The 14,423-nt window shown below is 45.2% G+C and overlaps 1 protein-coding gene across 2 annotated transcripts in view; it reads right to left on the reverse strand.

Annotated features, from left to right (window-relative positions):
• Positions 1-1,724: 1,724 nt before the first annotated feature.
• UPK1A (uroplakin 1A) overlaps positions 1,725-14,423 on the reverse strand; it is a 33,203-nt gene continuing 20,504 nt past the window's right edge. For both annotated transcript variants that reach the window (XM_029577144.1, XM_029577145.1), the window contains exons 3-8: positions 13,994-14,194; positions 13,829-13,903; positions 12,181-12,288; positions 4,366-4,545; positions 3,595-3,678; positions 1,725-3,358 (exon numbers count right to left, since the gene is read on the reverse strand). In XM_029577144.1, coding sequence (XP_029433004.1) covers positions 3,314-3,358; positions 3,595-3,678; positions 4,366-4,545; positions 12,181-12,288; positions 13,829-13,903; positions 13,994-14,194 — 693 coding nt within the window. In that variant the 3' untranslated portion in view covers positions 1,725-3,313. The remainder of the gene's footprint in view (positions 3,359-3,594; positions 3,679-4,365; positions 4,546-12,180; positions 12,289-13,828; positions 13,904-13,993; positions 14,195-14,423) is intronic.

Genomic DNA, 14,423 nt, shown 5'->3' on the forward strand with positions numbered 1-14,423 from the left:
TCATTGCCCTGTATCTTCATGGTTAAGATGGGCCCCTGGCTATGTGGAGTACAGACTTACACTTTTATTCAATTACAAAACTGCCCTTTTGTGCAGAGCAGGCAGTATAAAGCCTGGCGTTCTGTATGAGATGCCTCAGGCTGCCACCCACCTCTGAGGGAGAGAGGGGCAGTGCCAGCAGAGGGAGTGTGCCCCTCACCCTGCAAAACCATCTATCTGGATTAACCAAATCTTCATGGGATGCATACCTAGTAACCTTAGTTCTTAGGTACTCTGGTTGAGGGGAAACAGTTCACAGGTTGCTACACACAGAAAGAGCCTGCAGTACTAAGTGTATGTTTACCATACGGTATAATTTAATTCTAGAGCAGTGATGTAGATCTGCATAATACAGTATTGTCATTGAGATGTGCTAGTGCTGCTGTTTTGGATGTCATGCATATAGTTTTACCACATTTTCACCATCTAATGTTTTACTCTAATATTCAGTAGTAAATAGCTCACTGTTTTTCCAGTGGGAGTCGATTCTTGCCAATCGTGATCTAGAACTAAAAATTGGGGGTGTGAAGGGGACACAGTGTATGTGGGAGACCCAGGACTTTGCTTCTAGCTCTTACATAGTAACCCACAACCCCCTCCATCTGCTCATACCAGGGAGGGGGGCTTCTGTGCAGCTTTTCCCCCCGAGAGCCAGGTACACGTGCCCCGAACAAAGTGCTACATCATTTTGTATTTCAGCAGTTAAGCAGTGAAGGCGATTAGTTAGGTGTGTAGACAGGCAGGACCAGTGGTAGAAAAGACTGCTATTTTGGTCAGGTTTCCTGTGCTATTCTGCAAGATGCCTGATCAGGTTCCATACCTTTGTTGCTGTGATGACTGGCCAGGAAGGTGGGGGAAAAGTTTCACATCAAAGCTTACGGGGCAGGTTTCTGGCCCTGATTAAAGGTAAAGGTCCAAGCACAGGAGGAAACCAGGGTATCTGAGTGCAGATGAGCCTTTGGGAATGATTACCAGTTGTGGCACCAGCCTCGGGCCAGGTTGTGGGCTGTGACTGCTGTAGGGATATTCTTCCTGGTGGCTTTTGAGGACTCCCTGGCTAGGTTAGATCAGGAGGTAGGGAAGATCCCACAAAGAGGGCTAATTAGAACTGAGGCTTAGTAAAGATTAGGGTGTCTGTTTCAGGCAGGGGGAGTTGGACACCCTTCCTACCTCAAGCAGAGCAGGAGAGCTACAAGGCTGTTTCATCTAAGATCCTGTGAATCCCCTGGAGAAAATGATCACCCTGGGGTGAGGTAATTTGAGAAAGGGTCTTTGCACAGAATTGGAAGGAGGTTCCCCCTCTGGGCACCCGGGAAAGCCTTATTTGTCCAATCCACTGAGGTTGAGAGCTCCCCTAGCCTTGCACAGATTGGAGACTTGTCATTTCCAGCTGTTGTGCCAACAGATGTGAGCTGTGCCATGAAGACTTCCACATTAAAGATTTGTTTTGGACACCAAACCTGAGCCTCCAGCGTATTTGTTAGCATTCACATCCCTTATGGTTTGAAGGATACTGCCCCAGGACAGTAAACTTGAGTCACCCCTGCCACCTTCGAGGCTTTATTCCTGCCCCAGAGTGACATGGCCCCTGGAACCCTCGAGGGGTAACTTAAGTATCAGAACGTTCCCTCTGGATGGAAGGGCCACAAACCACCAGTTTTATCACAGCATTAATAAAGCATTTCTCATTAATGAAAAATATGGTTTATTACATTTTAAAGACAAAATGACAATGCAGATGTACAAGGAGTAAATACAAACAGGAATTCTTCATTACAGTGACATCTAACCTTTTGTTGAAGGTATAGCCAAGCATCATGGAGAGGATCCCTCAGCTTAGGCCTTGTCTAACAAAGCACTCTGTTACAAATGCAGTAAAAAAAGATGTCCAAACAGTGATGATCTACCAAGCAACCACCTTTAAAACAGACTTGTGAAGAGATTAGTGCTCCACCAGCAAATATGTTGGACTTGGCCTTAAAATTTGTTTATAGTAAAAATGGCTTGCCAGTAGCTTCTCTGGATACCCACCAGCAAGTTTAGTTTTCCCTGCTTGGTAGGATTTTCTCACTTGTGTTCTTCCTGCTCACAATATTTCATAGGTGGAAAGATGAGGGCAAAAGGTCCAAATCATGCACTGGTTTCTACTAAACAGAAACAGGAGAGCCTGACATTAAATGTTTTCTCCAGCCTCTCGTGCTACTTTCATCTTCACTCAAGTAGCCACACTCCAAGGAAGCAGATTTGAGCAGGGTGGAAACTATTTTTGCTTTCCGAGAGGACTCCTGGTAAGAGGAGAAAGTGTTTTAGGGAAGAAACATTGAAGCAGTGGCCACTGTTGAGGACAGCAAGACATGGCAGGTGGGGGGGGATGTTTTAAGTTGGTATTCTGAGAGGACATGGACATCGTGAATAAATACATGAAGTTCTAAGCCACTTTTGAGTGGTGCAGGTCACACAGGCTGGTGGGCCTTGGAAGCGTGGCAGTGCGTTCTGGGATGCTGAGAAACTAGAGGCTTTTGACTTATAGCTGTTTCTTCAAGCATCCCTAGTACTCCTGCCAAACATTAAGGGATCAGGGAGAAGAGGCTGACAGTCCTGGATTTAATCTTCCAAGAAAATTAAAGCTACAATTTCAGCTGCAGGTGGGTGGGAGTTAGCTCATCTGGTGGTATGGCAGTTAGTAACCCTAGAGAAGACTCCGGCAACAGCTAAAAGGAGCTTTAGCTAATCAGTTCTACCTCCTCCCAAGTTAACCGCATGACCATTTTTTGTAAAGTTAAATGATACAGAAATCAGCTGTGGCCTCCCTTATGGTGACCGATGAGGGAACCAAGCCCCATGAAGAGGGAGATTAATTGCTCTCTCCTCTCCCCCCTGCACAAGACTGACATGCATAAAAATAAGTTTAATACTATTGGGGGGGGAATGACTGCCTCCCCCAGGGTGAGTGCACAAGGGATTGTTATATTAAGAGGGGCTAAGGCTCATTGTGTTTAAGTGGCCTGCTCGAGGACAGATTAGAGAAGGGGGGCGATCAGACTGGATTATGCCAGTCCAGCGACTAAAATGTGCTTCTTCCTGCACCACTGGGCAGAGGTTTGAAAAGGTGCTTTTATCACACTGATAATAGCAAAGAAAGGAAACCCATAAGAGACTGTGGAACCCCTACAGCATGGCCCAGGCGGGAACAGAGGACACCCTCCTCCCTCAGCCACAGATCAAGTCCTTTAGTTGTTTCTTGCATGGTCCACAGTCCACAGCAGCAGTTTCTTCAGAGAGTTGTATAGTAATACATGGTCAGAAGCATCACCAGCAACTAAAGAGAAGAAAAAAGTGTAAGGAATGGGTCCTCTCCAAGGCTAGACTGCCCCCCCAATCATTGCATAAACCTCTCATCCTTCACAATAAGGCCACAAGTCCCCATAGCAAAAGCTCTTTCTGCTACTTTTGAGTTCTTCTTACAATAGATAACTTACTAAACTCTGCAAAGGTTCACTTGTCCACAGTGCTGTCTAGAAACCCAAGATGAATCCCTCCAATAAGGAAACTCACCGTCCACATGAGAATGGCAAAGCCAAACCAGGAAATGCCCCATGTGTAGCTGTTAATGGCATTGACAATATGGTCAGAGCAGCCCTAGAAAAGAAGGAAGCCCATTACACTTTCAGTATCATCCCAGTCGTTTGAGGTACAAAATACTAACAGACTTAACGGCAGCAGGAGCACCCACAATCTGCTCAAATTGCCAAACCTATGCTTCCCCTGCTTTTTCCAAGTGTTTCAGCTCTCCCTCCCCACCCTCCAGAACAGATGGCCAGAACTTGTGTGACTCATGGAAGTTTCCAGAGAGGTACACGTTACAGAATTAGGCCTGCACAATCCTCAGCCTGCACTCACAGGCTCTGCACCCTCTGAGAAAATTAGTACTGGCAGTGGATCCCAACTGGTCCTTGTACACAAAGGAAATGTCTCAACTGAATTTCTGTGCAATATAAAAGCCGAATGTTACTGCATGGGCTGGCAGTGCAGTGGCTGAATATTTGAGTGCAGGACTTTTCCATCTGTCTTTGGGGACCCCATAGCCAGTTGTGTATTCTGATCTCCCTAAACATGCATAAGAGGCTTTCATATACTAGGTTTACAATTTAAGCAAATTTCACAATGAATATTCCGGCTGAACATAGTAAAAACCTGATTGGCTGGAGGGGGTCCCAGGACAGGCTTGGGAAGCTGTGCTGTACTATATGGAGTGACCACTTCTCAGGTCTTTGAGGAGTACCACTTGAATCTATTTCTGCTTCCTCGCCACCAAAACTCCATTACCTGGGTGTTGATGTAGTCTGTGTGTCCCACACGACACCCGTCTTGGTTTTTGATTATGTAGTTGAGATCACGTTTGCAACAGAGGAAGGGCCAAGGAGCTTGATCCTCACTGTAAGTTGTACGAAAAGTGGAGGTGTAATTAACCCAGTCACCTGGACCAGAGACTCCACAACACTGTTTCTATAAGAGAAGAGGTGAAGAAAGAAACCTTAACACAAGCTTCCATCTATCAGCCAAACAAAGCTACAGCACATTGAAATCTCTGAACTGCCAAATGTTTTAGGCAGCTCCCTGACCAAATGGCAGTGGAACACTTTCTGTAGAAGTCCCCAGAACTGTGCAAACAAGTCCCATTCATCACCCCTCATGCACGAGGGAGGTTTCACCACCAATTTGCCATTAAAAAGGAAGTCCTCAAGGTAGCCTAGTCATCCAGGTGGAAATGCCTCCCTAATAAGTTGCAGAACTGAACCTACCTCCTGCTGCAGATACACATCCATTCTGATACCTGGATGCACCATCCCACAAGGTCAATCCAAGCAAGGCAAAATACAGAGACCTCCCTATGTGTCAGCAATGCAAATTCACTTAACATGCCACAAGCGCTTTTCAAAGCTATAAGCATTAATCAGCGTTCTCAAGTGATTATCTATGCCACGAGTATTTTTCATTAATGCATTTTAAAATATGAGAATGCACAACATTTCCCTTTATGCAGAAATAAAACCCTTATTTTAAACTCCAACACACTCTGGTCACCAGTCTGACCTTTTCATTCCTTCTTCAGGGGCAAACAATGTTATTATACGATGGAAGCCTCCATCTTAAACATTTACTACATAAGCCATATGTGTTATTGTGAATGAAGTGTGAGCAGCACGGCATCATGAAGAGTGAACTTGCATTGCTGACATATGAAGCTCTTAAGTTTACCTCTCACTTGGTGTCTGAGACTGATCAGTTATCACTGGGAATGTGGCTTATTTTTTGTGATCCTGCCAGATTCAGCAGTGGGCTCCATGTACAAGTTAATATTTTTAGGCAACCTTTCCAAAATAATGCTCCATGCCTGCAAACGTCTGTCCCAAGATGTGAGCGTCCCACAATAAATAAAGATATCCCAGAGGAGCACATTTGTCTTTGTATTTAAGCAAGATCTTCAGCCCAGAAGCACTCTACATAAATTGCCATGCTGGGTCAGACCAAGGGTCCATCAAGCCCAGCATCCTGTTTCCAACAGAGGCCAAACCTGCTTTTCTGTACCTTTTCCCTGTGCCGGCCAAAATTAACTCCTGCCTTTGGGCAGGCATTAATTTCTGAAAGTAAAATGTGGGGCTTGGCTGCACATTTTGCTTTCGGTATTGCACGGGAATAACTAATAAGCCCATAACATACATTTGCATGTTGGGGGCACTATTGGTTTCGGGGGGTTGGCTGCGTGTTTGACGCGCTGTTACCCCTTACTGTATCGGGTGAGTGCACCATACTGAATCGGCCCAATAGTAAGTTTAGATCAGTTCCTGGAGCAGAGTCCAGGAAATGTTAGCCAGGTAGACCAGTTCAAGCCATCACTTATGCCTGACAGTGAGCAGAAATTTTTGGGATCTGCCAGGTACTTATGACCCTAGCTAGCCCCCGCTGGTGGAGACAGGGAGTTGGGCTTCATGGATCTTTAAAAAAAAAAAGCCATACTGGGTCAGGTCGAGTCATGAATATGGAATAAATAGCAGAGACATGAAAAGACCTTCCCCATCTATTGTATTTTCTCCCTGAAGCCCTTGCCCATCTCCAGGGGTGTTTTTCTGTTTATTCTGTTATCCTGCTTGCGGAGCAGCTCTTCTGTTGCCATTTATGTTCAGGTTTTATTCCTAGTTTTGTGTTACACTGCACATTCACTGCTGCTGTATTCAATAGCCAGCTTGAAAGGATTAACCTCCAAGTTGAAGCTGAGGATAGTGGGGATTTTTCCTCATCTGTGTTCTTTCCAGCTGCTAATCTAGCCCAGCATACATTACCCAGCAGCCCATGGGACAGGACCAAGGTCACAGGCTTAAGGCTCCATAGCCCCTGTACCTCTTCAGTAAAAGAGGCTAGAAGTGTGCACTTCAAAGCTCCTTACTATAAACTTAGTACAGATAAGAACATAAGAACTTGCCATGCTGGGTCAGACCAAGGGTCCATCAATCCCAGTATCCTGTTTCCAACAGAGGCCAAACCAGGCCATAAGAACCTGGCAATTACCCAAACACTAAGAAGATCCCATGCTACTGATGCAATTAATAGCAGTGGCTATTCCCTAAGTAAACTTGATTAATAGCCATTAATGGACTTCTCCTCCAAGAACTTATCCAAACCTTTTTTGAACCCAGCTACACTAACTGCACTAACCACATCCTCTGGCAACAAATTCCAGAGCTTTATTGTGCGTTGAGTGAAAAAGAATTTTCTCCGATTAGTCTTAAATGTGTTACTTGCTAACTTCATGGAATGCTCCCTAGTCCTTCTATTATTTGAAAGTGTAAATAACCGAGTCACATCTACTCATTCAAGACCTCTCATGATCTTAAACACCTCTATCATATCCCCCCTCAGCCGTCTCTTCTCCAAGCTGAACAGCACTAACCTCTTTAGCCTTTCCTCATAGGGGAGCTGTTCCATCCTTTTATCATTTTGGTTGCCCTTCTCTGTACCTTCTCCATCGCAACTATCTCTTTGAGATGCGGCGACCAGAATTGTACACAGTATTCAAGGTGTGGTCTCACCATGGAGAGATACAGAGGCATTATGACATTTTCTGTTCTATTAACCATTCCCTTCCTAATAATTCCTAACATTGTTTGCTTTTTTGACTGCTGCAGCACACTGAGCCGATTTTAAAGTATTATCCACTATGATGCCTAGATCTTTTTCCTGGGTGGTAGCTCCTAATATGGAACCTAACTGTGTAACTACAGCAAGGGTTATTTTTCCCTATATGCATCATTTTCCGCTCATCCACATTAAATTTCATCTGCCATTTGGATGCCCAATCTTCCAGTCTTGCAAGGTCCTCCAAATTTTATACAGAAAGAAGTTTAATTCAAAACAAGAGTCTATAAGGTCAGTAACTAGGCAGTTTAAGTAGATCATGTTTTGAGGGTCATTGACAAGACTAAAAGTACTTCTTTAAAAAGTTGAACAAACCAAATGGAGAAATTAGTTACCTGATAATTTTGTTTTCCTTAGTGTAGATAAATGGACTCAGGACCAATGGGATTATGCTCCCCTGCCAGATGGAGACAGAGTCAGGTTTCAGAGCTGACATCACCCTAGATCCACCCCTGCAGTGACCTCAGCCCTCCAGTATTCTCAAAAGCCACTGTGGACATACTATAGAAAAAAATGTGATTAAAACCAACTTGACTAAAAATGGATAACTGTACTCAAACACTGAACCTCAGCAAGATTATAGCTGCCCTGATCTAGGGATTGGGCGATTGCTTACCCGTAATCTCTTGGAATTTATATTCATTTCACAGGCAATTTCTTGCCACTGTTTTTGGGCAGCCGTGGGAGGGATGCTGAAACCATCTGTCCACACTAAGAAAAACAAAATCAGGTAAGCAATTTCTCCATTTCCTAGCCTGTAGCCAGATGGACTCAGAACCAATAGGATGTACAAAAGCTACTGCCAATTGGGGCAGGAGGCTGCTCGCAGTCTGGATAGCACTGCCCTTGTAAAGACTGCATCTTCTCAGGCCTGAGCATCCAGGTGATGTGTAAGGAGGAGCATGTTGCTGCTCAGTAGATCGATATCGATGGGAGACCGCAGTCTAGCTTCTGCCCAGGAGACTGCCTGAGCCCTAGTGGAATGAGCTTTAATTGAAAGGGTAATGGCTTTCCTGCCTCCATAATCCAGTGAGCTGTGGTAGCCTGCAAAGCTGGTTTGCCCTGCCTTCTTCCACTGAAGAACAAACAAGTGATCAGTCTTGCAGACTGGTTCTGAAGCTTCCAGATGCTGCACCAAAAGCCTACTGATCTTCAAATGGTGGAGGTGGTATTCTTCCTTGCCCTTGTACCCTATCTAGGGATGGAGCGAAATGGACCGATTCAAATGAAACTGACTACCTTGTGCAAGAAGGATTGAATGGTATGAGGTAACTCTTGGAGACATCCAGAGGAACGGTTCCTGCCAATGACTGTAGATCAGGGATGTGATGTGCTGAGCATTAGCCACCAGGAGCACTGTTTTCAGGGTTAACAAGTGCAAGGAAAGACTGCACAGTGGTTGAAAGGAGGGTCCTAAAAACTCCAATACTACATTAAAAATTAAGGGAATTGGCCACCCCTGGTGCTTTACCTCTTTCAGAAAAAGATGCATGTCCAGATGAGCAGACAGGCAGGTTCTGTTCACATTGCCCCTGAAACAGGAGAGAGCTGCTACCTGGACCTTCAAGGAGTTAAGGGTCAAACCTTTGTTCTTGGACCCTGTGGGAGTTGAGTGACAACCCCTTCTTCATACCATCCTGTAGGAAGTCCAGAATCATGGGAATATCCTGCGGTCCTCACACCAGGGTTCGAATATTCTCCAGATCCGTATGTATGCACGCTCGGAGCAGAGTGTCAATCATGGCCTGCGAGTAACCGCGCTTCTTCAGGTGAGTCCTCTCAAGGGCCAGACCATAAGAATCGAGATGGATCTTTGTGAAGGATTGGGCCCTGCTGGAGCAGGTCCCTGTGTGGAGGTAGGCACAGAGGGTTCCCTGCAAGGAGTCTTTGCATATCTGTGTACCATGATTGCCTTGGCCAATCCAGGGCACTAGTAGAACTAGTCCCCTGTGATGCTCTCTTGCAGATGACCTTGCCCAGTAGGTGCCATGGGGGGAGGCATACAGTAAGTCTTCCTCTGGACGAGAGCATTGATCCCTTGGGAGTGTGGCTCTTGTCTGTGGCTGAAGAACCTGGGGACTTGGGCACTGAGATGGGTGGCCAGTAGATCCAAGGCTGTGGTAAACAGCATCCATTCCCCCAGGTCCATGCTCTCTCTGCTGAAGAAGTCTGCTGAGTTTTCCTGCAATATGGGAGGCCAAGATCCTTTGTAGGTTTATCTCTGCCCATGCCATGAGAGGGTCTCTGTCCAGCAACGCCTGCTGGTTCCTCCCTGGCGGTTGATGTAAGCTACTGTTGTAGTGCTGTCTGACTTTTTTAAATGGTTTTATATACAATGTTCAGAGATATCACATCGGTGTACATTAAACAAAAGTTATACTGAAGTAACGCTTGACAAAGAATGTGGTGGATAAACATAAGAGCCTAAAAACTAGAAGAATGCAGAGTTATAATATTTACAGGATAACATTTACATTACTCGAATTGCTTTGCCTCAGAGTCTGTGGCAAAATCGCAGGCACACTAGTCTGACTGCTCGAGCTTCCAGGCAGTTTATGTTCCATTGTCCCTGGGCTGTCAGCTCATGACAGCGGGCTCCACACCCTTGCAGGCTCCTATCTGTAGTGAGCAAGATCCAGTTCGGTGGGGAAAGGCTTACTCCTATGCTTAGATGGTCTTCCTGTAGCCACCACTGGAGCTGAGAACGTACCTCTGCTGGAAGTTGGAGGCGAATTGAGAGGTCCTGGGACAGTGGCTTCCATTGTGACAGTAATGCGTGCTGGAGAGGTTGCATATGGGCCCTTGCCCACGAGACAACCTCCAGGGTTGATGCCATGAGGCAGAGGACTTAGAAGGTAGTCCCATACCTTGGTCAATCGTAATTGTTCCAGTTTCCTTCTCCTTTGGGTAGGGAGGAAGACTTCTGTTTGGTGTTGAAACGGCCCCCAGGTACTTGCTCCACACTGCTCTTGCCTCTGTCACAACCTGAGTTCCTGCAGTAGGCTCATGACTCTGCTGGTCACCTGCCTGCTCTCTTCCAAACACTTTGCCCTGATCAGCCAGTCGTCCAGGTAAGGGTGTACCAAGATCCCTTCCTTCCTCAGTGTTGTGCCACAAGCACCATAACTTTCATGCCACGCTCGGTTGTGCACCCACTGCCTTTCAGCCACTCTGGGGGATAAGTCCAAGCCGGAATAGGCTACTGGACCAAGGCCCACCTCTGAGGGATATTGAAAATCACCTCAGGAATTCTCAACTGGGGAGAGGGACCCTTAGGTATCACCGCAGGAGAGCAGGGTTCGATCTTCAAGGTAAATTTTCTCTTTGCTGTAATTCTAACACTATTCTGTGTGGGATAGTGTCTGCATCTGCTAGGAGACAGATACTGAAGAGCTAAGCTTGCTGCAGGGGTGTATCTAAATTGACGTCAGCTTTGAATGTGACTCAGTCTCCCATCTGCTAGCAGAAGAGCCCAATACCCATTGGTCCTGAGTCCATCTGGCTACACGCTAGGACATGGGAACAAATGAGGTGATCAAATTTGCTGACAATTTAAAATTGTTAAATCACAAGAGGACTGAGAGAAATTGCAAGAGGACACTGCAAAACTGGGCATGCAAATTAAGTTTAATATGGACAAGTGCAAAGTGATACTTGGGGAAGAGTAACCCAAAGTTATAGCTACACAATGCAAGGTTCCACATTAGGAGCCACCACTCAGGAAGAGACTAGGTGTCAGCTACTACGTTGGAATTTTACTCCATGTGCAGCAGCAGCCAAGAAAGTAAACCGAATGCTAGAGATTATTAGGAAATGAATGGGGAATAAACAGAATATAATGCCTATAGCTTCATGGTGTGACCTCATCTTGAGTATTGTGTGCAGTTCTGGTCACCACATCAAAAGAATAGAGCAGAAATAGAAAAAAGTTAGACAATGGTGACCAAAATGATAAAGGGGATGGAACGATTCCCCTATAAAGAAAGGCTAAAGAGGTTAGGACTCTTCAGCTTGGAGAAGAGACGGCTGAGGGGGGATATGATAGAGGTCTATAAAATGAGTGGAACGGAACAAGTAAACTTACAGAAAATAGTTTTTACTATGCAATTCAGCTGTGTAATTCAATGCCAGTGGATATGGTAGTGTTAGTGCAGTTGTGTTTATAAAAGATTTGGACAAGTTCCAGGAGAAGAGTCCCTAAACAATTAAGGTGTATTTGGGGAAATTCACTGCTTATCTACCTCAGGGGACTCAAATCTAAACTAAATGTGCAAAGGCTAAAGAGGTTCAGCTTGGAGAAGAGACAGCTGAGGGGAGATCTGATAGAGGTCTATAGTGTGAGTGGAATAGAACAGGTAAACATGAATTGGTTTACTCTTTCAAAGAGTACAAAGACTAGGGGATACATATTGAAGTTACCAAGTTGCACATTTAAAACTAATAATTTTTTACTCTATGCATAATTAAGCTCTGGAATTCTTTCCCAGAGGATATGGTGAAAGCTATTAGTGCAGCTGCGTTTAAAAAAAAAAAAAAAAAAAAAAAAGGTTTGACAACTTCCTGGAGGAAAACCCATAAACCATTAAGGCAGAGATGCAGAAATCTGCTGCTTATTCTTGGGATAAGCAGCTTGGAATCTGTCTACACCTTGGGCTCCTGCCAGGTACTTGTGAGCTGGTTTGGCCACTGTGGAAACAGGACCTTTGGTCTGACCCAGTATGGCAAATCTTATATACTTCTCATTTTATCTGGCTCAGAATGTGCTGATCCTTCTTTCCTGTTTATGCCTAGAGTTTGGAATTGAAGAATCAGCCTCCTCTGAAGATAAAGCGATTTGTTTAGGCTGCGTACATGAAACGGTGGAGACAGAATAAGCCCTGGCAATAGTTCCCTCGCCCGCCATTCTCCTTGTGTTAAATGTGGTCCTAAACCTTGTCAGCTACTCACTTCTATCATGATGCGGTTCCAGACCTGGGTCAGTTCCTTGCCCTGGGGAGTCGTGGTGTCTGTGTAGTACGTCAACATCTGCTTCACAATGACATTGGAGTTTATCATCTGTAAGGAAGCAATTACAGCTATGAAGATGCTCTTCATATAAGGACACAGTGAGTCTACCTTATCAAGTGTTTGATCTAGCCTTGTCCAACCCCCATAAGATAGTAGAGATGTGAATCGTGTGCCTGATCGTCTTAACTATCGGGTTCGGCTAGAGGGGGGGAAATCTTATCGTGGGTGATGTGAATCTGAATTTGTTCCAATTCACATAGTTACTTTTTTTTTTGGTGAGGGCCAACCCTTTAAAATTAACCACTTACCTTCCCCCACCCTCCCAAACCCCCTCAAAACTTTAAACAATTACCTGGTGGTCCAGTGGGGGCACAGGGACCGATCTCCCGCTCTCGGGCCATCGGCGCCATTTTGGCTGCCACTCAAAAATGGCGCAGATGGCCCGATAAAAAACCCACCAGACCCTTTCAAAATGACCCCTTAGCTTCCCCCACCCTTGGCACGGATACCCTGTCATATGGTAAGGGCAAAGGGCCATCGGCGCCATCTTTATGAGTGGCAGCAGACGGCCCGAGAATGGGAGATCGCTCCCGGGACCACCACTAGACCACCAGGTAATCGTTTAAAGTTTTGGGGGGGTTTGAGAGGGTGGGGAAGGTAAGGGATTCGTTTTATAGGGTCGGGGTGGGTTTAGGGGCTTTTTTGGTCTGCTGGGTTTCCCCGCCCTCCCCCCGATTTACGATTTTTCATGATAAAATTGGGGGAATTTCTATTGTATCGTGACCCTTAACGATTTTTGACGATTTAAAATATATCTGACGATTGTTTTAAATAGTCAAATAACGATTCACATCCCTAATGTATAGTACCCAGAACTTGGCCATTTGGTTCTTCTGCTGTGTCCATACAAGTCTTCTCCACATCACTTTCAAATGATCAGTAATGCCTGCAGAGGGTGCTGATGACCAGCACAGCAGCAAGGTGGCAAGTAGAAGCTACTTTAAAAAGCTTGAATTTTTTTTTTTTTGAGGAAAGGTAGTTCTCCAAGATGAAATAGAAAGTTAAAGTTATGGATGTTAAGAGGTCTATGCTAGCCTTCAGAGACCTGCCTAATGCAAATAAGTACATCTCAGGAGCAGAGATGCAAAATTTTAAACCTATCAAAGCCATCCTGAAAAGCCACGACTTGTTCTGAGCCCTTGTTTAAGGTTACAGTATACAGTCACCGCAGCAAAGTTCACATGGACTATGCTTAGCTACATGGCAACAAGGAAAATAAGTGGAAACTGGATGGACAGGGGTGAGGTCTTTGTCCAGTTCTCTCCTGCTAGTCAGCATGAGTATCAAAAACCCCTGGGATCCTGTACAAGCAACTTCAAATGCAGTCCTGGTTGAGGTACATGGCCCCCTCTGAAACCAGAGCAAGTACTCCCCAACCAGCTAGCAGGCCGACTTCTCAGGGCCTATGATTACTGCTCTTGCAGTGTCCACAATCCAAGGTCTTCCATAAGATCATAAAGCCAGACCCAGCACCGAAGTCTCCGGCTGGCATTGTATTTGACACAACTTAGGGCGAGTTTGTACTTACGTAGTCTCTGTGTGTGAAAGAGGTAATGCAGGAGGCACATTCAAAGATGTAGACTATCAGCATGAGGACAAGGTACTGTGGAAAGAGCAAGAAAAAAAAGAAATGAGTGCCAGGATAAATAGTCGAGAGCCTGTACTCCACCTCCCTCAGCAGGCTGGCACTTACCACCATCACCATGGTCCGGCTGCCTTTCAGCACGGCTGCAATTCCATAGATGCCCAGGAGGAAGAAGGCAAAGCCGCAGAAGATAGCAATCCAGCCACCAGCGAAGACGTCATCCTTTCCCGTCACACCCAGGATCGGGTACACTTTGTAGGGGTCTGTCGTGGCCCAGATGGTCTCTGCAAAAAGAGCCAATCCTGACAGCTACCACACCCCCAAGAAAAAAAGAAAAAAAAAAGTGAGAAAAAGTTGTCAGTGAAGATATTTTATATTTTATATTAAGATATTTTATATTATATATATATATATTATATATATATATATTATATAAATATAATAAGATATTTTATATTAAGGTCAGAGATCTTGGGGCCACCCTTGACTCTAGAATGAATTTCAAAAAATTCATTAACGCCACAACCAAAGAATGCTT

This window comes from Rhinatrema bivittatum, chromosome 14, assembly GCF_901001135.1.
Source record: "Rhinatrema bivittatum chromosome 14, aRhiBiv1.1, whole genome shotgun sequence".
NCBI lineage: Eukaryota > Metazoa > Chordata > Amphibia > Gymnophiona > Rhinatrematidae > Rhinatrema > Rhinatrema bivittatum.